General features: G+C 36.7%; 1 protein-coding gene across 1 annotated transcript in view; it reads left to right on the top strand.

The window, feature by feature from the left end:
* The window catches only part of LOC150100475 (uncharacterized), a 177,607-nt gene extending 158,098 nt beyond the window's left edge, over positions 1-19,509 (top strand). Inside the window, exons 6-8 of the mRNA XM_090402662.1 lie at positions 2,198-2,346; positions 16,537-16,765; positions 19,487-19,509. Coding sequence (XP_090258788.1) covers positions 2,198-2,346; positions 16,537-16,765; positions 19,487-19,509 — 401 coding nt within the window. The remainder of the gene's footprint in view (positions 1-2,197; positions 2,347-16,536; positions 16,766-19,486) is intronic.
* The last annotated feature ends 5,025 nt before the right edge of the window (positions 19,510-24,534 follow it).

The following is a 24,534-nucleotide window of genomic DNA, read 5'->3' as shown; positions in this document are numbered from 1 at the left end:
TATATTAGCCTCCTATAGCGATACATGGGCATGGAGATTATCTCCATGCCCATTCAGGGCGAGCAAACTGCTCGTAAATTTTACCCTCACTGTAACCACGACAGATAGCTGGGAATATGAAAAGCATTTTGCTTCACCCTTAAAGAATAATTGTCAATTGTCAATTGCATCAATGTATGTTTAAATCAGGATGGCTGGCTATATCATAAGTCAGTAAAGTAATATCGTTATCTTCAGTCAATAATAAAAATATTGCATTTGCTATTTTAAACATAACTATTCCAATTGGGAGTTGTAATTACGGCATTAATTGCAAGACTGAGAATTTGTACGAATAAGAAGCTGTACTATGAGAAACTTTGCAATGAAAACAAACTCCCATATTAATAGATTTTTCAGTTCGGAAAATGATAAATTGATTGTTATGAATTTATATTATTCATATTATGTTGATTATTTAACAAATATATTAATTTATTAATGCATTTTAGATAAATTACTTACGATAATTATTTTGTAAGAAAGCGTTAGAGAATTATTTTGTTTATTTTTATAATTACTTGTTAAAATGATTTAATTCAAAGTGCGAAATAATGAAAATATCCTTAAGTACATGTCCCTAATACACAAAGTAAGATACTAAAGAATTGAAATGCTATTAATTGAAATGTGAAATAAATAAATTCGACATGAATTTTGATAAAAGAATGGATCCAACACAACGCATACATAAATTGTCTGATATATACGAGGATGGTCTGAAATGTTCTCGCCTCGACCATAGATGGCAACACTATCGGCAAGATTTTTTTTTCTAAGTTGGAATAGTAGACATCTGTCATAAGCATCCATGTGAAATTGCAAGTCATTCTATCAAGTAGTTTGTTTCATACAGCTGTCTGAAGCAAAAGTGTTGTCTGTATCCCTTGAAATGGATAAAATTGAGTATCGTGAGGGTATAAAATTCTTTCTAAAAGAAGGTTTAACTCCAAAGAAAATTCATTCGAAGTTCATAAAAGTTTACGGGCACTGTTCTAGTTCGTTTTCGGCAATTAAGAAATATGGGCCGTACCAGGCCTTAAAGATGATCCACGTGGAAGAAGTCCAAAAAGTGTAACAACACCAGAAATCATTGATTGAGTTCACGATATGGTATTGAATGATCGGCGAGTCAAATTGCGTGAAATTGCTGAGACTATAGGCATTTCAAAAGAACGTGTAGGATCTATTTTGCATGAAGAATTGAATATGAAAAAGCTTTGCGCAAGATCAGTGCCGCGCTTGTTCACAGCAGATCAAAAACGCACTCGCATGAACATTTCTGAACGTTTCTTGGAGCGTTTTAAGAAGAATAAAACTGATTTTGTGCGTCGATGTATTACTATGGATGAGACTTGGATTCACCATTACTCACCAGAATCCAAACAGCAGTGAAATGAATTGTTGAAACATCCACCCGATTCCCCAGATTTGGCTCCCTCTGACTTCTATCTCTTCCCCGAACTAAAACTCTTCCTCGCTGGTCAGCGTTTTTCTTTGAATGAAGAGGTGATTGCAGCTGTAGAGGGGTATTTTGCAGATCTTACTGAGAACCACTACAGGAACAGGATAATGACGCTGGAGCATCGCAGGAATAAATGTATTAGTCTTAATGGAGATTATGTTGAAAAATCAAAATAATTTTGAAATTAGCAATTCGTTTTTTCATTGTTAGGCCGAGAACTTTTCAGACCACCCTCGTGTATGTATATGTATATATATATTTAGGGAAAAAAAAAAAAAAACGTTTGTAGCTCAGTCTGTAACCACGATTCTCTTTAGTTCGAAAACTTGGGTTTCCAATTCCCGTCCAGTACGAGAACCTTTTTTAAACTTTTCAACTGAAGATGAATTAGACAATCTCATAAGGGGATGACGGGATTTTTTCCTACTGGGAAACTTGGGTTTTCCTTCTGCAGAATTCGTACCAGACACATGATTAAGCGACATTTTTTACTCTGCCTCATGGCCTTAGCTGCTTCGATTCCATTGTGTAGGGATGCTAACTACTGAAACAAAACTCTAAACCGAATAGCGTTTGAATAGTCTTAGTTGTAGAATAGTCTGCATGTGCCTTTCATAATAAACCCTAAAACAGTTTACAATACCGCGATGTGACTATTTAAGATTATTTATCTTTTAATTTTCTTTAATTCAGCAGTGCCTCTAGGTATTCCCGGACAAAATGGACCGAAGATTGACGGCGGTTTACCGCGATACGAGATTGGAGATATGGTGGATGTCAACTGCACCTCAACCAAATCGACCAGTCCAGCAGGCCTCAAATGGTATCTTAATGACAAAGAGGTAAACATTTCATTCAATAAATTTAAAAAAAGACATAAATCAAGTAGGTAAATGAATTTAAGTGGATTAGATTATCTAACTTATGACTTATCACTCGGATTGCCAGAAATAGTTTAGTTTTGTTTATTCTTTGTAAAACAGAATATTCGTGACTTGTAAAATATAATATTCATAACAACGATGGCCATGGATAGCTTCTCCGCATTCCAACCAACATCTTATGCATTTTATTCCTCCCGTCCTTAACTTACACACGGTTTTGGAGCGACACTTAAGCGACCAGCCAACGGTACCTCGTGTCTCTGCAGCCCATGAAAAGTTGTAAATCTTTTGACGAATTCCATTGGCATAAAAAAATAGATGATGATAATAATAATAGAAGAACAATATACAGTATATATAAAAAAACACACGAAACGTTCGTGCTTTAATGAATAAAGTATATTATTTCTCTCCTAAAACTAACGATTATTTTTTTTTTTGTAATAAATTGTAGTAACATGGAATGCATAGATTAATCTCCGGTTTCATTACTGTGAATATACGTTGAGAAACAAACAAACAAAAAATATTTGTGTCAGGTTTCTTATACCGACGTAAGTGACGCCTACTCTCGGACATAATTAACATGTGTTTGTACTTTTGATAATATCTTAAACTAGATTTTTTCACACATTAATATGGATATGTGTCAACTAAGATTTTTTCCAATGCACAATAACAAACAGCGGATGGTAAGACGAAAATATTCATACCAAGAAATGACAAGATATTAAAAAGTTCTCTTTCTTTCTTTCTGAGCATGTACTCTTTTTTTTTTTTTAATTATCATAATGATGAGGATTCGTTGAAAGAAATAAAACTTCTTTGAATATATTACACTGTAATGGAAAAGAGACATTTATTTAAGAGAGAAGGTTTGGTTAGCTTGTTTTGAATTATGGCCGAATCCACCGACACTATGGGGCTAAACTGTTAATTGTACTGTTTATTTTATTTGTATTTGTTCCTGTAAACTCGGAATTGAAATCCCGAGTTTACAGGAACAAATACACTATGTGCTCCGCACGAGAACAGTTAAATCACCTTTAAATGAAAAGCGCTTGTAATGTTTCTTTGTGTCCTTAGATACGAAGTCATGAGCCTCTATATACCACACACACACACACACACACACACACACACACACACACACACACAGGTATTCTTTAATTCATAGCCTCTTTTTAAAGAATTTCAGAATTAAATTATCTGAAGTCTACTATTTAATATCTTCATATGAAAAAAAAAAAAAATTGGCATTTATTGATATAGATGTTTATTAATAAATTAAAATTGTTTGGTTTATCTACATTTAATGCATTTATGCCATTTTCTGGCATCACGAAAAATAAGTTTAATACCTTCAAGAAGCTTTCTTCCACCATCTAATCGATATTAATCTTGTTGATAAATGCGAAAATAGAAGTCCGCCAATTACATTATGAGCGATATACAGATTACACTTGGAAACTTTCAAACATTTGAAAAAAAATTTAAATTAAGTATCATGAAACTGATAAACGGGTAATCACCGGGAGACAATCACTAGTGCATGTCTCTCATCTTGGCTAAAATTTGGAAGCCTTGAAAAGTAAAAAATGCTTTTATTAATAACCAAATACGAAAATAGTCTCCGTGGCTGAGCTCAGTCGGTATAGACGAATCCCTTGAGTTGGAAAGATCTGGGTCCCTAGGACGCGAGGAACCTTGAACACGGCTTTTCAGCTACAGATAAGTTAGTTGATCTCATACGGAGGTGGAAAAGTTCTTCATCTTGCAAACAGACAAACCAGCCCCGTGAACACACAAACATAATCTACAGAAAAAAAATACTGGCTCTTAGAGGGATTCAGCAGAGGAATGACAAACTAGCTGCATTCAAATACCTATAATTAGGAGGCTCTATCCCTCTTGGGCGAGAATTGGATGGGTTAACAAAATTAAATATTAATTTCTTATATACATTAAAAAAAAATTCTGTTAGGGTTAGGGACCACGAGATGGCGGCACTAGCTTGCCGCCTTCTTCACTGCGTACCGATGAATCAGTGATAGCCTTGGGCCAGCGATCTCTCTGATTGGCTACCAGTGGAGATTGAACTGCCCACTCAGTCTCCAAAAGTTAGATAGGGTCAACTGCCCCGCCTACTCCCTATACGGGAACAAATAGGCGTTAGCTGATTTTTTTTTTAAATATTTTGGTTGATAATTACTGTATATACTTCAGAGTACATAACAGTCAGCATAAAATGCATTTTTTCCAGTTGATTGAATATATGTAAAGCGTTTATCATGAATCTTTCAGATATTTCAAATGAACCTATTGCTGGATAATAAGAAATGTCTTTTACGCAAGTTAAAGGAAAAACAAAGCTTGCATTTTCTTTATGTGTGTGTGCATATATATATATATATATATATATATTTTTTTTTTTTTTTTTTTTTTTAAAGAATAAATATTTAATGACTTAAACCGAGATAAAATATTAAGTTTTAATTAAAATGATACAACTAGTTTCAGCCTTTTACAGCCTTCTTCAGGTATCCACTAAAGGTAGAACACAGTAATAAAAATTGAAGTTACACAAAAAACTGAGAATTGCAGGCAAAAAATGCAATACATAATTGACACAAAAACGTTGTATTTTTCAAGTTGTTCTATCTAACGCGCTATTGTTTGTTAAAGCGCGTTAGATAGAACAACTTTAAGTCATTAAATATCTATTAATGTACCATTACAACCGAGTAGAAGCTCAGGAATATATATATAATATAAAATGTGTGTGTGTGTGTTATAGATATCAAGAAATTTTGCTGGTTTTTAATCACTTTCCCAAGTAAGTAAAACAATGTTTTGCGCATGAAATTTATTCACGTCTGAGCTACTTGTATATAGAGGCTAATGACTTCGGATATATCACTCGCTTTAATATGTATCCAATAATGCAAAGCCCCACCCCCCCTTTAGGGCGTGTATAATGCAATGCATAATGGGAAGGGCCATTATGCATTGCATTATACAAGCCTCTCCCGAGTCTGGCTCTCACTGATGAGACCTCAATAAAGGTCGAAACCGGTCTGGGTAGTGGCCTTTCCAATTATGCATTGCATTATACACGCCCGAAAGCGGTGTGTGCTTTGCATTATGGGATACATACTAAGGTAAAAACTTTTCACACACACACACACACACACATATATATATATATATATATATATATATATATATATATATGTATATATATATATATATATATGTATATATATATATATATGTATATAAAAGAAACTGTCTTCAAGAAGCACCTCCTGAATTGACAAACTCAGTATATGATGATCTAGCAAAGCATTATATGGCAAAGGATTCTCATCCTATCTTTTCAATTTTGTGTTCATAACCAAAACAGAGTGAATGATCTCGGTACAAGATTACAAGCAGTGTATTTGAAAGACGAGCTTCCATTTATTTCCTACTGCAAATTGAATAAATATTTAATCTTACAGTCGATTGAGCACTTATGAATTCTGTCGAAGATTCATTAGAATACTTTTAGCCTTCAAGGCTTTAATTTGGATGCTTCAGTCAAAAAGAAATAATAAAATAAGACTCCAGTAGTCGATCAGCTCTGGAAAAGTTGTAGGTTAAATGCTGTGAAAGGATTTATCTTTTCCTTCAGGGATATTTAAATATTTAGATAAAGAAGCATTAGACCGAATTTCATAGTAAAAATGCATTATGAAACGAAATGGTTCCCAGCAGATTTATTTATTTTTCTTGAGTTGCCTCGGTATTGTATACTTGAGACAAGATTACAAGCAGTGTATTGTGTCTTTAATTAGTGAAGCGTGGAATACTTTTAAGTACTTTTCACATGCCAGCCTAGTTTGTAACTATCTTTAGGCTAGCGTTATACCCTTGCTTCACTACGGTATTTAACTATCGTAAATTCATTTTGACTCCAATAAACTTCCCTTCGATTCCCATGAACAGTTTTTAAATTTAGCACAACTACCGCATGCCAGGCAACATTCTGTAATTATTAAAAGTCATGGTTCCATCGAATGACATGACCAACACCCAAATCTATAGATGTTCGTTATTTAAAAGCAATCAAATTATAATACTTCTAGTATATAACATTTTTTATTTTATAAATTGTTATTTTTGTTTTTTGAATTGGTTTTGTGATATAATAGAATAGTCCCCGGGCTTCGTAAAGGTATTCACAAAAGTAAATGAAAACAAATAAAGAAAAAGTATACATAGTTTGAACAAGGCGAAGCGTGTTGATGCAGAAAAACGATGAACTGAAATTCGAAATATAACATTTGATGAAGAAATAAAAAAGAGAAGATTGTAACGAAAAAAATAACGCGAAAAATACGTACAATCTTTTTTCTCTACTTAAGGATCTCTTTGTAGACCACACCAGACTGCTGGGTGAACTCACTCTGGAGCAAGCCACGTAGAACCACCCACGTCAGAAGCAATCCTACCTCAAGTCAATGCTTGCCACCTTCAGCGACCGCCCTAGGATTTGTTGATGGTCATAACAAAGCAGACATTGAGGGGGAACTGCAGCCTCTTGAACTCGAAGGGGTACTTTGATGGTATGCGTAGTATCAACACCGACTCCCCCCGAGCCCAGCCGATGAACACTGCGGCCTCGAAGACGTTCCTGTAGAGGGCCTTCACTCACAGCCTGGTGCCATTGCAGAGTTTGGGCAGGTTCAGGTTCCGTAGCAACATCATTGGAGCCCCCACTTTGAGGAGGAGCTTGTGTTCTGGGAAGCCAGGAGGGTTGAGAGTGTTGAGGAACTTCATGGGGTAGTGGACCGCGTCATCCGTTGGCACCACCGAGTCCACAGACCTGAACTCCATTTTTGCACCTTCGAACGAATTACGTAGAGTGTCATTAATGACGGCAGCCTTGTTGTTCTTGAAGGTCAAGAATGGCACACTCGCACAGCCACTCCATGGACTTCTCCTTGATATCAGGTTATATCCTGGCTGTGAGGTCTGCTAGGGTCCTAACTACTGAGCCCAGGCCTGTAGGGATGGTCACCTTTCCCTCGGAGGCGGGATACACTCCGCTCTCAGCTGCACCTGATTGTTCCTAAAGTAGTTCAACCTCTCAGTCTTTATTTTGGTGTACATGTCAACCAAAAATTGACTGAAGAGGGAGCAGAAGTACACCATGCGGTTGACCTCCCCCCCCCTTGCCTGACCATGATGCGGTAGGAGTAGAAGCTCGCTGCAGAGACTGTTTTCTTGAGGGGCAACTTGGTCTCGGGTTCGCGCTGAGGCAGGGAAATGGATACCCATCTTCGCCACGGCAGAACAGGAGCGAGCACTGCAGGGCGTCTTACGATAGGTGGATCTTGCTGATACGCCGCAGTGTGTTGTCCTAGCTCTGCAACACGATGTCTCGTTGTTTGAATTGCTGACCAACAATCGCCAGAGCTACTTCATTTAGTATTGGTGCATTGAAGCGATCTCCATGAACGTCAGAGGGCTTTCTTTCTGCATGGATGATGACTTCGAACTTCTTGCAGCTTGGAGGTACCTTGTCCAGGGTGGTCTTCAGGCACTTTATGTAGTTGTTGACGTCGTGTAGCATCCTATGCAGTTGTTTGACGTCAGGAAAGTTGCTACCGCACCTGAAGCGCACTTCCCTTTCGTCCTCTCCGACGAAAGAGCTTTGCAGGAAGTGGGCTTCCTATTGAGGCGCTGGCAGCAGCCTTCCTACCAAGCGATACACTTTCCCCTGAACTTTGAAGTTCGGAATGAAGCGGTCTCGTAGAATCTGTTGGCCTCGAAAGATGAACACGTTGCATGAAGTGGACATGCTCGGGGTGGCTGTCCATCATCAGCCTGTAGAAAGGCTCGGGCAGAGGTTCGAAGGACGGAAGCTGTACCTTGCTAGCACTGCAGCACATTCCAGGGGCCTCCTTCCACTTGAGGGCATTGCAGTACTAGCACTTGTGGCTCATGGTATCCACAGCTACAGTGCTGTCTGCCTCATAAGCCACGTCAGGATCATAGGCCATGCCTGAGCAAGCCTTGACCTTCCACGGAAGTGCTCGCCTTTCTACTCGTCTTCCAGGATTGCTTTGCATATATCGAGGCTCTGGGCATATTTCTTTGCTTTATCCTTAAGTTGCTTCCTCCTTTCGGTGCTGAAGGATACCTCCTTACGGAGTGACCTTCAGCACAGAGACTCTCATAGAGCTCACCATTGCGGTAAACCTCGAAGACGAACTCGAACAATTGCCCAGCCGCCGCTAGCTCGCATAAATCACCGTAAGTAAAGGATCGGGACATGTGATCGAGGTACTCAGCGGAGCTGGTGTAGTTGAATCCCTCACTGTTGTGGGACATGATGGAGAACTCCTCCAAGTTGTCCACCATGTACTTCACAATTAGCTCACGCACATCCCTAGACATTAGCTGAGTGTGACATGAGATAGGAGAGGGACTGGAACAGGCAGGTCATACCGTCTCCAGTATGAAGCAGTATCTCCCCATTAACATTTAAAAACTCGATTGCCATACCGACTTAAAAAAAAAAAAATGCGCCAAATCGCACTAAAATGTGAAAAATAATCTTTTCTTAAATTTATGAATTTAAACTTTTTGGAATCGGCGCCAAATTTAAGGCAGATTAATTATATAAATTTTTAATCACAGGATAACCTATTTAACTGTTGTCGAATATTACTAAAAGTTCTGGAGAGAGCTGATTGAGAAGTATAGAAAAGTGACTGAAACAAGAAGTATTCCTAGGAACAAATAATTATTCACAGAATACTCATATGCATCCACGGATTTAGCCTGTCAGCCACTCATTCTTATTAAGACAAGTCACAACTTCTCTTGCGAGAGCTCTGTCACCTATGCCCCAAACGCGCTGTTACATGTCTACTCGCCACCTAGCGGATACAGGTGTAACTACAGAAAATAACGCACCTGTACTGTCATCCAGAATGAACATATTACTGAATGTATGAGGTAATGATTCGTAACTTTCAATACACATACTCACTTTTTTTGTTAATATAAGTACATATAGCTTGTGAACTATACTTTGGACAGCGTTACTTTGTTTGCTTTAAATTTGGTTCCGACTCCAAAAAATTTAAATTCATATATTTAAGAAAGGATTATTTTTCACTTTTTAGTGCGTTTTGTCCCTTTTTTTAAAGTTTTTAGCTTCGTTATTTCATTTTTATAGAGATATAGATAAGCCTACAAAAAACTTTAGAAACGTCTTCTTTCGAATAAAAAAATACCCCTTTAGGGGTGGAATTTTAAAAAACCGTTAAAACACTTTCTAAAGATTATGAAAAGAAAAAAGAATGTTATAACTCAACAAACATAGGAGATACGAAGGGTTCTATGATTCGCCCTTTAGGAGTTGATTTGATTAGGGCAAAATCCTGAATAATGTTTTTAAGCATTTGTATGGGACACCTTGTATGGGACCAGTGATATTAACATCAAAAGAAGAGTGAGACAAGGATGTGTGCTCTCACCACTCCTGTTCAACATTTATGCAGAGGTAATCTTTAAAAAAGCATTGGAAGAATGTCCAGAGGGAATCACAATAAATGGAAAGATTGTTAACAACCTACAATATGCAGATGACACCGTGCTAATTGCAGATAACATTACGGATCTCCAAAAACTCGTTGACAGAGTATACATAGAAAGCCAAAGAATGGGAATAAATATAAACATCAACAAGACAAAATACATGATCATCAGCAAACATCCAGCCTCATCAATGAAACTGACACTCAATGGGAAAAATATTGATCAAGTGTCAAGATATAAATATCTTGGTTGCTGGCTTAATGAACGGTGGGATCCAGAAATAGATATAAAGACAAGGATTGAAGTTGCACGGCAGTCCTTCATGAAAATGAGAACACTATTCTGCAATAAAGACCTAAACATGGAAGTCAGATGCCGAATGCTGAAATGTTACGTGTGGTCTATTCTGCTCTATGGAGTTGAAACATGGACATTGAAGGCGACAACCATCAAGAAAATCGAAGCCTTTGAGATGTGGCTATACAGAAGAATGCTAAAGATATCATGGACAGAAAAAATCACCAATGAAGATGTCTTAAAATCCATTGGCAAAGCTAAACATCTTGTACAAATAATCAAGAAACGAAAAACATCATATCTTGGACACATCATGAGAAACAGCAAATACCAACTTCTACAAACTATTTTGGTAGGAAGAATTGATTGCAAAGGAACTAGAGGAAGAAAAAGAATATCATGGTTTGACAACATCAAGACGTGGACAGGAAAGAGCAGTGCACAACTGCTCAGATTAGCACAAGAGCGCAGTTTGTTCGCCAAGATGGTCGCTGACCTTCGATAGAAGATAGAACAATAAGAAGAAGAATGGGACACCTTTGTAAGCAAAACTCTAGTCGATACTCATCAGGCATAAGAGAAACTGAGGAATCCGTGAAAACACATTTTATCCCCCCCTTTCATCCCCTTGGGGATCGAATTTCTAAAAATCCCTTCTTAGTGGATGCCTACGTCATGGAAGGAATATACTCCCCGAATTTCTAAGTCCAGATGTTTGGGCTGGGCGTTGATGAGTCAGTCAGGACATTTTATAGATTTGCAGGAGAGGCGGGGAGGAGGGATCGGGTTCATACTGCAAACTTTCCTTTGCCATTAAAGTGATTAATAATGTGCATCTTTATCCTGTTTTGCTATACGAACAGAAACGCTTTCAAAATAATGATACATTTGTACAGTATAATAATTCTTTTCTGAAACCTAAAATAAACCCAATTAAATTCTCAACATAATTGTAAGAAGGTGAAATATCGTTTAAATACAACGTATGAAGAACTATTCGGATAATAACTTTCTCAGAACCGGGGAACTTTCATACATTAATCTTATTCAAGTTTTGAAATCCGAAGTTTAGAAACTCTGATTTTCATCCTCAAATCAGGCGGTTGTTAATGTTTCTAATGTTTGTTATCGACTCATTAGAATTCTTTCGGTATGAATATTTTTACTCGAAATGAAAACCCAGAGAGTCCGGAGAAAAACACCTGCGACTAACTTATGAGGCTGGCTATCACACATTTACTTGAAAAGCCCTTAAAACTTCTTGACAAACCGGCAACAAATTGCCGTATTTCTGACATCCGTTTGGTCAACTAATATAAATTCGTTAGCTTCAGTTGTTACTCCAACTGGAATTTCAAAGAATAACTCGAACTGTAAATTTATTTCAATCCCAAAATAAGTTAGACGATGGGTTTTGTTTCCAGATATATAACCATCCACTCTAATATCTTTAACTCGTGGTCTGCTTGTACAGTAGAGTTGCCCCTGTTGACAATGAAACGATATTTACAACTTGAACAGTTCAATAGTCTTCATAAGTAGGCTTAGCCTGACAGTATAAATGGATTCACTGGTTTTACTACGGGCGATTCCCTTTTTCAGTCAATCCGAAGATGTCACTCCAGATATCTCTCAAAAACCTACAACAGTAGAGATAGTCTTTCTTTCTTTCTCTCTCTGTTTTGTCGTACGCATCGCTAGCATCCGTTTTGTTTGACTAGCAGAGAAAGCACAGCATCCGATATAAAAGTTTGTGTGATGTTTTTTTTTTCGTTTGTTTTTTTCTCTGATGTCTGAGGTCTTATGGAAAATAATGTCCACTATCAAAGGTACTATGTCTGGCTCAGAGTCAATGATGACCCATTTAGCCAAAGTAGCGGAAGGTTCCCCGAAGACCATTCAGTTGAATGGGTTCTCGAGCGCCTCAGAAATGGGACCTGCCAGGTGGTATATTAAGCTAAAGTGTAGCTAAAAGGAAGCATGTTACCTAGACATTGCGTGCAACTATAGTGACGGAGTGCCTCTCAACTTCTGAGCGCCTGTATGTTTGTATTAGAAAGAAAATAAGGTACAATGAGAGGCGACAGTCTTCCTTTTCTTTTGGTTTTTCGAAAAGAAAAGACAGACCGAACCAGGAAGTATGGGGGAGGAAATAAGAAATTATTTTTAAATCTACAGTATATCCATACTGTTGCGAATACCTCAGTTTTTCTCCTTCTTATTGTTCATCAGTATAAGATGTAGAAATGAATATTTTGGTTTCTAGAGAATCACCACGTGAATTTTTGCTTCATGCTGTCATACGAAATGCATACTAGAGAATTTCGGCAGTACTTAAAGATATTACTTAGCCTAGATGTTGAAGTTATAAAATCCAGTACAATACTAGTGATAAAAAAGTTGAAAACATTAACTGCATTCCACAATCAGCTGTGCTGTAGATAATAGAGGTCATAAAGCGATTGTTACTATTTCAGAAAAAAAAGTCGAAATAAAAACAGCACAAATCGCTGTCTTGAAGTTAAAGCGAAATCATGTGTTGCAGTTGCTTTTAATATAGGCTACGAGAGGGCGCAGTATTTCAATCTGCGTTATTTGCGAATAATTTTCACAATTTACAACCTTGTATATGCTTACGTTTCGGGGTTTCTTTCTTTCTTTTTTTTTATTTTTTAATCTTCATATTGCATAAAAGGTATTAAAAAAGAGAAGAAAGTTCAGCATGATTATTACTGACGCTTATATGAGATGGTGCTTACCCAGCGGTGAATTGAGACTAGTGACGTATATTTTATTCCAGCACATCGATGCTTATTGATGAAGGTCAGATGCTACCTGGTACGTCATGCAGTAAGTTCATTAGGAGCTCGTGGACAATCTACACAATATATTGTAATATAACTGCCTGCAGGGCACGCAATGTGCATTTGCATCTGCAAGTCTCTTTTACCATAATGTTTATTAACAATTAACCATAATGTTTCTCTGTCAATACTGTCAAATGCTTTAGCAAAATCTATCATACATAGATTTAATGGGCTTCTAGATTCTATCCTTTTTCATTGATTAAAAATGTGATGCACAGTACTCCCACCTGTTCTAAATCGCTTGTTCATGCCCTAATATCTACTCCACTTCATTTTTAATCATATTTATCAATACTGTACAGAAACATTTTGCAGGTACTGAGAGTAGGCTAATTCTCCTCCAGTTCTCACCACTTTTGAGATCTCTTTTTGGGGGATTATAATTATTATTGCTCCTTTCCACTGTTTATGTATCATTTCAATCTCTAGCATGTTGTTAAAGATCAGTTGCAGATTATCAGCAGCAGTTTCTTTAGTTGTCTTAAGCATTTTTACTGCAATATTATCATTGCCCGAAGCTTTTACACTTTTCATTCTCTCTATTACATTCGTTATTTCATTTTTAGATATCGATTCGTGACCATTGGAAGTCCCTCTTGCAGCTGCTGTCCCCACAACCCAATTAGGAAAGGTAGGCCTTGAAGATGGATGGATGGAGGTTCTGATGTTGTATTGAAATTTATGCTTACAGGAATTTCTTCCATTATTGAACTTCTAATCAAGTCAATTACTTGCTGTCTACATTTAGAATTTCATCAAAGTGTTTTTTCCATCTTCTAAAAATGTTCTGCTCTTCAGTTTAGCAGAAAATCACCTTTATCTCTTATAGATTTACTTGCTTCCTTTCTTCGGAGCATATTTTCCTTCTCATCTCATACATTCTTCCAATTGCGGCCGTTTCTTCTTTTGCCAAAGTATCCACATAATTCCTTTGATCCTCTCTTGCTGATAGCCAAACAGTGTTCTTTTCCTCTCCTTAGCACCCAGACTGTAATAATACCCAGTCTCTTGCAACCTCATTATATACCATATCAAAATGTTTCCATTGCATTTCACTCCTCCTGGGTTTTCTACTTTCTCACCTTCTAGCTTCTCATTTTCCAAAATATGAACTCGTCAATTCCTTATGCCCTTGAAACTCCACCAATGCATTATCCTCTTACCAAATTAAAGATTGGTCATCAGGAATCCTGCAGGCCGACACCAGGTGTACTGGTTTTCTAGGTGTTGGGTGTGTAGGCATGCAGGATTCCTGAGCATGGACTTTTTACGGCAAAGGGCGATTAGCTCTTTGCCCAGCCTTTTTCCTTTATTCCGCATGGGGGAAGACACATCTCCATCAAACCAGAGTTTAATAGCAGTAGACTATGCGAATTAAAAGATCTACACGTACAACTTTTAAATTAAAGATGTCCAGAAACTAAATTCTTCGTTTAATCCTTTATCCAAGTGTAAGCAAACAAAGTTTGCCCGTGAAGTATCCTCGACTAGGCTACTTGTATATTGAGATTAATGGCTTCAAATTATTGCCTTAATATCCCATAATGCAAAACACGCATTCTTTAGGATGTGTGTAATGCTAAGTATTATGGAAAGCTGTACAAATAATACTAAGCATTATTTCTGCAACTTTTAATTCTTCTTGTCATGTTTGTCTGATTTTTACTTTTCATACGCCGCGAACTCTCTTAGTTAAGTAATTGCGTTGATTTTGTTTGAGGATTTTGTGACTGTATAGTTTATCAGGTAGTGAAGCATGTTGAGCAGTATGTGTATGAGATGAACTCAAACAGTTGCAGCCTTTGAATCACTAGTGCTTGGCTGAAAGTTGTCTTTGATGAAGGTTGCTTTGTTGCAAGATGAAGCTTACCGAAAGAATTGTTTTTGATTGCTTTGTTGCAAGATGACCCTATTGAAATAATTGTTTTAATATGAGGAAGTAATGCCACATTTTTTATGTGTAAGTACAAGGAAGTGTATTATTGACAGATGTATTTTAGGTTATCCAAAAAAATCTTATGCAGCTTTTAATTTATTATGGTGAATAAAGTATTGTTTTATGTGCACATTGTCTAACAATGGCGCCCTAAGTGGACGACGTGTTTTGGTGATCTTTTGCATTACTAATGTTTGTTGAACTATCTTACTCTGATTTCCGAACTGTTTTAATACAAAATTATGTAAACTTTCATATTACAATATTATACTAGATGTTTTCGATTATTAACCAAGTAGTTAACTTTTACAATATCTATGGCCTATATATATATATATATATATATATATATATATATATATATATATATATATATATATATATATATATATATATATATATATATATATATATATGGGAATAAATTTTTAACTTGGGTATATTGCATAATTAGGATAACCAAGCAATTTTATATGCTTGGTTATTTTAGCTCCTAATCCCAAGTATGCAAACAATTAAGTTTTGCGCCTGAAACAAAGTTCAAGTCTAAAGATGGTACAACACCAGGGCAACTCATTGTAAAGGTGGTTAAAGCTTTGATCACTATTCTTAGTATTTTCCCATAATGTAAAGCACATCTCACTAGAAGATGTATATACTGCAATGCAATACATTATGGGAAAATACTAAGAATAGTGATCAAAGCTTTAACCACCTTTACAATGAGTTGCCCTGGTGTTGTACCATCTTTAGACTTGAACTTTGTTTCAGGCGCAAACTTAATTGTTTGCATACTTGGGATTAGGAGCTAAAATAACCAAGCATATAAAATTGCTTGGTTATCCTAATATGCAATATACCCAAGTTAAAAATTTATTCCCATCAATATCTCCTCCAGAGATTTTTATTAAAACTTAATACACCTTGTTGCAACTTATATAGGTAAAGTTGATAAGGCTTTGTATTACTAAAACCTTGGTATTTAGGGTCTAGCTACTCACTGAGGAGACCTCAAAAAAGGTCGAAACCGGTCTGGGTAGTGACCCCACCCATAATGCATTGCAGTATATACATCTTCTAGTGAGATGTGCTTTACATTATGGGAAAATACTAAGAATAGTGATCAAAGCTTTAACCACCTTTACAATGAGTTGCCCTGGTGTTGTACCATCTTTAGACTTGAACTTTGTTTCAGGCGCAAACTTAATTGTTTGCATACTTGGGATTAGGAGCTAAAATAACCAAGCATATAAAATTGCTTGGTTATCCCTAATATCCTAATATATATATATAATATATATATATATATATTTCAACTGTGTTTTGGTTTCTTTAGCTCTCAGAACTGATATCACACCGCATGAATACAGCATTACGAAAGGTTCTTGTAGCTAATTAAATTATTTTTCTGAAAATTTTTCAATCTTATTTATTGCTTTTGTTTGTCAACAGATACCCGATCGTACAATACCGTTCCCGTTAATACGTTATGCAGATAACCAAGTATCAACAATATTAGGACTTCGGTTTCGGATAGAACAGAAGTTATTCAAAAGTGACGAACTTCGGTTAAAATGTACAGCAACTTTGTCAAAAGTAATAAGTCTGTACAGCGAAAAAACAGTTATTGGAGGTAACCAGCAAAAATCGGGCTTTCACGTTTATGAAAACACGGCGTCAGGTAAGTGGAAGATAGTAATAAACATGTTAATCAGAATATTAATTATGTAATCGCACATAATTGGAATGTTCCTTTTTTTCTTGGTTCTGTGTTCTTGGAGATTTTCGATCTTTCTGCACGTTTATCATTTGAGATCGCGTGCAGGTTTCTTCTGATCTGTGGCAAACAAAATACACACACACACAAGTAGGATAATGGCCACTGAGCACACATGGAACAAATCGTATGGAAATAGCTCCAGGATCAGATCACTAGCGCCTCTGTAGCTCAGTCAGTCTAGATGAAGCCCTTTGATCGGTAAGACCTGTGTTCGATTCCCTTCCATCATGTGAGGAACCTTTATCTGGTTTCTTTCGACTAAAGGTGAGTTAGTCGGGCTCATGCTGGGGTTGAGGTTTTTTTCACCCAGAAACTGGGATGTTTCGTCCCTCAGAACTGGCAAACCGCCCCCGTGAACACACACACGAACCTACAGTCAAAAAAATACATATATTTAATCAATCATTAGGAGGGCTCAACCCGCCTCCCATGAAAGGTGGGGAAAATGGGGGGGGGGACCACATGCGAATAAATAACTAGAGCCTACACAATTTAAAGATTTAAAGTAGTCAAGCTTCTATATGAGGAGGCGGACGCGCCATTCTCGATAGGGTTGAATCCAAAGTCACTCTGAGGCAACTAGGAGATGCGATCAAGTCGGCGTGGTCCAACATTCCTATGGAACATTTCAGCTCTTGGTGGATTCCGAGCCATCATGAGTTTCTGACATCTATCCGACAAACTTGGGGGGGGGGGGGCAAAGCTTAATCGTTATTACGCAGGTATATATACTAAAACGTCCGCTCAGTGCATGTAACAGGACTATCCGGATCGTAAAGATTTAAGGCGTGCGTTAAATGAGATAGCGTGAATGCGATTGCTCTGATACACACAGAAAAGATATATTTTGCATTGGCATAAAAGAGTTAGAAAGAGTTATGCATAGAATTCATGCATTGACGTGAATGGCTTTCACCACTACTCCTTAAGTTCCTTTCTTCATTTCATCGTATCTCGATTTATTTAATTATGTATCACATAGTTTTGCTCTTCTATCACAGGGGTTGAGTTTGTCGGCACTGTTTTTTAAACAACACAGTCCGTTGTTAGTGCTTCAATGGCCATGGATTTTCTGAGCTTACTGACCGAATATGAACTATATATCATGCAGACGAGGTGATTCTTGTCTTCATTGTGAAGCACCGTATTTTCTGAATTCAGAGTTAACTCAAAATAATATGCATTTAAAGAGATGTCTAATTCTAGGAGCGTAGTTACGTAAAATACGTAACCATATTTATATTGTAGACATCTGTTGTTTCGAAATATACTTTTTGAGGCGGTTAGACGAAAGATCAGACAAAAGTTCCTTTTAAAAGGAACTTTGTCTGATACTAATGCTTTCGATTATAGCATCCCAATTTGGACTGATGTCATCGCCGAATGGGTTCTTGTTGGGTAGTTTATTTCACATTTCATAAAAATCCTTTCGCAATCTTTTAGCAATATTTGTTTTTCAGTAACTAAAATTGTTAAAATTGAAACTCACGCTGATTACAGAAAACTCGTGCGTGACTAAAGCTAAACTGTATTAACTATACACGGATTATGGTCAAACCCATTTAAAAAAACTTGCGTTATATGCTTGTATTCTTAATACTATTATGGCATAAATCGCAGTCCCATTTTCTGGCCCTTATATATTTGCTACAAAGTCATGTCTGGTTCGGTCTTTACCACTGAGTAATAATTTACATCGATATTACTTGAAGGGGGGGATGAATTTCTTCTACATTATGAATTATACATTCTGTAATTTTCAAACTCTATTTAGATATAAACCTGCCTCCTTCACCAGTATACGGAAATGAAATGCAAATTAATTGCTGGCCTGGTTAGCGTATCCACTCTCCAACCAACAGGCTGCGGATTCGAATCCAGCACCAGGCATGAGTGTGGGTGTGAATGTGATTATGTTTATGTGGTTGATGAATTTCATCTCACGGTGTGAGACCACCCTCCCTGTACTTATTGGAGGCCTAAAGGGCTTGAAAAAATTCCATGTTTGATCTCTAGAGCAATGTTTTCGGACCAGGTAAAAGTGAATAATTTAAACAAAAATACAAAAAATGGCCCTCCCATGGTAGTCATGTTATAACCGTTCATGGGAGGAAGTTACATAAAATAAAATAAATTTTGTAAGTGTTGACGAAAAGCTTTAATCAAGATATCGATGTAACCTGAGATGTGAATTACATTAGTCATCAGGTATAGCTCGATAGCACATACTGCTCAAATAGTTTTAAGCTAATAAAAATTAAACGAAATCCTTTTTTCCATGTAATTTTGTTTCTTCCTTTTTATACTGAAGAATACAAGCATAGTTTGCTGTTTGTTATCAAGTACACGTAAATTTGGTACACAGAGCCGTATTTATGCAGTCCCACGAGGATCTAGCTGGGGTCCCGAAAAATTAGGGACAATTTTAAGGGACCCAAACAATGAGAAACGGTCCCCGAGCTTTGTACGGCTAGACACTCCAACGCCTCGGAAAACGTGCTGCTCCTTCGGATTTCAAAGTTTTTAAATTTGCGTTTGCATTTGTAATATTATCAATGACACGAAACACACATTTTTTTCTATACTTTATTTTCTTCTTTTCTTTTTCTTTTTTTAATTTAGAATTAATTTACAGAAATACGTAAATGGGATGGTTGCGACCTCTTCACACTTTGGCGACTTCGGATAAATCTCTCAAGAAACGTTACATTTTCTTGACCGCCCTGAAGAAAAACTAATGTTTATCTAAAAAGAAAAAAAAAGGAAAAACTGATTAGCAATTTGAAATATGTTGTAGATGGTAAAGTGTTCATTAATTTCTGCCATTTACTTCTACACATTTCTCAATATAATCAGAATTACATAAATTATTATCACTTTACTTACTTGCGATGCATTTTAGTATTTATAGCCAAGTCCATAACCTCCGTAGCCAAGGGCTCCATGACCGAGTCCCCATCCACCATATCCAAGTCCACCGTATCCCCATCCACCATGGCCGAGTCCACCGTATCCCCATCCACCATGGCCGAGTCCACCGTATCCCCATCCACCATAGCCGAGTCCACCGTATCCCCAACCACCATAGCCAAGTCCACCCCAGCCTGCAGCTCTCTGGTTGTCGGCACTGTATACTACAGCTGCATCACCTCCAACAACAGCGCCACCAATAGCGCTGGCAAGAGCTGCACAAGCAGCAAAGAAAACGACAACAATCTGTGAAAAAAACAGAACATCAGAAATTCAATTATCTCCTCTTTCTATTCAAAAGCCATCTGTAATTTGATACAATGTGAATAATATTGGTGCTATATATTCATACAAAAATACAGTTTTAAACATTATCGTAATTGCAGTATTCAGATGAAAGTTTTTTCCCGAAACCTGAATTTTTAATCAATAAAAACAATCGTGGAACTCGCATTATTAGGCAGTCTTGCATTAACAATATAAATAATATATATATAAAGTAGTGTCAGGGTTTGAGAGCATTATTGACTGACAAGGGTTGAGGCGGCTTCCCATTGCTCTTCAAAACGTTTGGGCTAAACGGCCTCATCCCTATTCCCTTTGGGGAATAAATGACTAGCATGTTTTAAAGCAAATTACGTTGATCAGCACGGCTAGACATAAGTACTGTTTTTTGGAATGATTATAAACTCAATAATATTAAAAAAAATCCCTTCGCTACTCTGAAAAGACCGGCGATTATCTGTCCTTCCACCAATATACAGGTTTGTTTTTCTTTTATTTCATATCAGTATTCTTTTTAAAATAAACATTAATCTAAAAAACCACTTTCTGGATTAATTAGTTTTTTGGAAATTCATTAGCCTAGTGGAAATAGCAATTGGGGGCTTCTATTTCCACCAGGCTTTTATTAGACACGTTCATATTAATTTAAGTAGCTACAAGTAACTTAGTTTCGGAAATAAATGAGATTTCTTCTCTTGCTATTCGATATTTGGATTTCAGAGTGTCTGTATTAACACACACACATATGAATGACTGTTTTCGAAATATCAGAAAACAGATCAATATGCTCGTAAAAGAAAAACACAGAACTTTAAATTGCTTGGGAATGTTTTTAAGTTAAATAATTCCAACATCTTTTAGAAATCGGCATTCTTCTGTAAAATTTAACAATATTTAAACTAATAATTATTTATGATAAATAAGCACTACTCACCATGGTATTCATTGTGGAAGCGATGGTACACGAGGTGAATTGCTAGTCTCTGTGCTTAGATCAATTCCCTTTTATACCTCTCTTAGTTCCCCCTCCTATTTCCTTTTTATTTCACTGAAATTCTTAATACGTTGTTATACCGTATCGTTACCTTTCACAAGGTCAACCGCCGTGCTGTACCTGAATCTTTAAGGGTGTGGTAGTGAAAGGACACTTTGCAAACACGCTATTTAAGCAACAAGTGCTCGAGAAAAATCGAAGCACGTCGGTTAAAGAAATGAGATATGTGAAGGTCGTCCATATAGTTTCCTGACTGTCCTTCGCTCACGGATATCTGCACCGATTTTGGGTGGGTAAGGTGTTCAAGTTTTTGTTTGTTTGCTTTAAAACAGTAAGGAAACATAACTTGTGATTGTTTTGTACTCGCTGTGCTCGGCAAGCGAAGGTCCGTTCAAGTTTGAAAGAAGTATTGATTTTGTAGAACAGCTGTGGCTAAAACCGAAACAAGTGTAGCCTTACACACACACAGAGAGAGAGAGAGAGAGAGAGAGAGAGAGACAGAAAATCATACTGCTGATTTAATTACATAGGTTTTTATGCAGGCACTTTATGCATACATTTTCAAAACTGCAACAAACTCATTAGTTATAAAAATGTCACACCAATTTAATTAGAAACTATAATTTACATCTTTCCGTTTCTATAGATATTTTCAATTTTATTTCTTTCTGTTCAGTTTATGCTTATTCACCGGCAATGTACTGAGCATGATGAAATGGAATAGCCTCGTAATTGGAAAATATTTCAAGTTTCATGAGGAATGCAAGAGTATGCTGTAAAAATCAGTCTATGGTCGCTTCTTCCCCTTTTTTTTTGTTTTTTACTTCTGTCCTTTCCAGTTCATTTCTATATATATATATAATGTGTCCGCGCGGTTAACCTACTGGCTGTGCGCTTTGCAACCATATGCCTGGTTGCACGAGAACATAATAATAATAATTATTATAAATAGGGAAGTGGGGTAGAACATATGTGATTAATAGACATCATATTAATTTTCGTTTAAAATAATTGTAATAATTGGTGCCTCTGATAAGCTCCTTAATCACCATAGGCTTGTTCTGTGATTGATCAGGGAGAGCAGTTGTGTTAATGACCCATCTCTCAACATTTCAATGTGTCTTTTATATCGACATTTCATATTGACATTTCTGATTATTGACTAATAATTAGTATGGTATCAATAATATACCCACTCTCCTCTACATCATCCTTCATGCCGGATTTACATTCAACGTTAAATTTTGTTTTTTCTTTCTCCTCAGTTTCTTTTTATGCACGGACTAACACTGAGCATGGTGAAGTAGAGCAACCTCTCAGGTAAAAAAAAAAAAATCTAGTCTTAGAATAATTTATGAAATAAGTATGGGTATTCTTTTCCTTCTTAGTGCTTTAAACCGCTGAGTTAACTCATTTGAAGACAGAATTAGTAAGCGTCTTCCCACGGCTTCTGTCCTCACAAATTTTGAAAAGATATCCAGCTTTGGTATTTGTCTATTTAACGTGAATTCATATCAAATGCCCATTACTAGATTTATTACAGTTTAATTTATCATGAACTTTCATCAAATTCAGTCTTACAGATATACCTGGTCTTCAAATGATTGTTTAAAGACCAGGTATCGACATACAGGGTGGCCATAAAATAAATTCCCTCTTTGGAGGCATCTGTAGCTAAAACCAATGAACGGAATGAGACCAAATTTTATATTGAGACTTTTGAAGGCATGGGGAGATGATTTCCGCGAAAACAAAAAAGATTTAGTAAAAAAGTCACCGATAGGGGAAATTTTGGCGCTGATGGAGCCGAAAACAAGCAGATAATTACATTAAAGCAGATAAAATGGAATAATAACATTTCGACGGTGTAAGCGACAGCCGCGTCACTCATTTTCCAGCTGGATATGTGGCGCGTTACAATGATAATAAATTCCCGGATTCCCGATAAAGAATTTCTGAAGGGCCGCTACGGCATTGCACTGTTTAAGGTACAACAACTCAGCAAGAAAAGCACGCTGAGGCAAGGTAGGACGCATATTGAGCACAATTCGTCAGTCATTCGAATGACTGTCTGAACGTTCCCAATCCCTTTTTAAGTGGAATTGGGTGGCGCTACTATCACGTACGCACAGTAAAATTTGCATAATCCTTTTTACTTTCCTTTACTGCAAATATTTGACTGCTTTCGACTTCGCCAGCGCCAAAATTTACAAGTGTTTTTCCCCCTATCGGCGACTTTTGATACTAATTTTTTTTTTTTCCCCGGAATTCATCTCCCCATGCTTTCGAAAATCTCAATATAAAATCTGGTCTCATTCCGTGTATTAGTTTCAGCTTCCGATACCTTCAGATACCAAAGAGGGAAAGTTAATTTATGGCCACCCTGTATTTGTGTACAATACATTAGACAATAATTTTGATTTTGTCTAGATTTTTTTTAACTAGTGAGGTAGGCCTTATTCACTTAAATAATATATAATTCACTTAATATCTGGACTCCACTGTGATTGTCTACCTAGCACAGTTTCAAGGGCACTGGAACAGTTCTCCTTCGATTTAAAATACCTAGGTTCAATAGCCGGTCAAAGAACTTTTATGAGTTCTTTTCAACAGGAAATGAGTTACTTGATCTCACATGGAGGTGAAATTTTTCTTCACATAAACACGGGAACATACTAAAATAAATAAACAATTCCTATAACGTATTTTTTCCCCCAGATGAAGTGGGCAGAATTCCTTTTTGTCCTAACTAAATTTTTAGAAATCAGGAAATAAGGTTGCCCTCGGTTTCAAGACTAGGGGATGGTACGGCATACAATTGCCATCATATTATGTTCCTAACCCGAATCGGTATAACTGTACGAAACCGAGCCTTGTGTTGAATTTTTCTAAGACGCGAGATTAAAAACGAAATTTCATTTCTGTGAGTAACCTCTATTTGCATGCGCAAAAGATCAGCTAACTCACAAATAGCGGAGAAAGTCCTAGAAAAGTTACTATAGTCGGCAACGGGAATCGAACCTATAACAACTTCATTTTTGCCTCTGTAGCATTATTAAAGCTGAAGCGTTACCACAAGATACTCTGTCGCCCTGTCAAGTATACGTAGTTAGTCACCATAACATATTTATTGTTTTTGTGTTAATTCCAAACACACCAAATCTAGCTTTCGTTGTAATGATGGTCCCTTTTATGCAGTATCTTTTGTTTGTCGTTCCCACATTGTAGAACCTATAGCAAATCATGAAAATGCATATTATCTTTCTGAGCAGTATTTACAACATTACAACAACAAATTAAAAATAAATGCGATAATTTATTAAGCTACTGCTATTTCTTTAGATTTCTGACAGCATCGGAGTATAAAATACATTTATCAGAGTATGTTACATCGGACAGTGGAAAGAATTCGAACTTTTAA

Source organism: Typopeltis vanoorti, chromosome 13 (assembly GCF_054136105.1).
Source record: "Typopeltis vanoorti isolate ZY-2024b chromosome 13, IOZ_Tvanoo_1.0, whole genome shotgun sequence".
Classification (NCBI taxonomy): Eukaryota; Metazoa; Arthropoda; class Arachnida; order Uropygi; family Thelyphonidae; genus Typopeltis; species Typopeltis vanoorti.
Note: the sequence above shows the minus strand (reverse complement) of the source record. Positions and strands in the feature narration are given on the sequence as shown.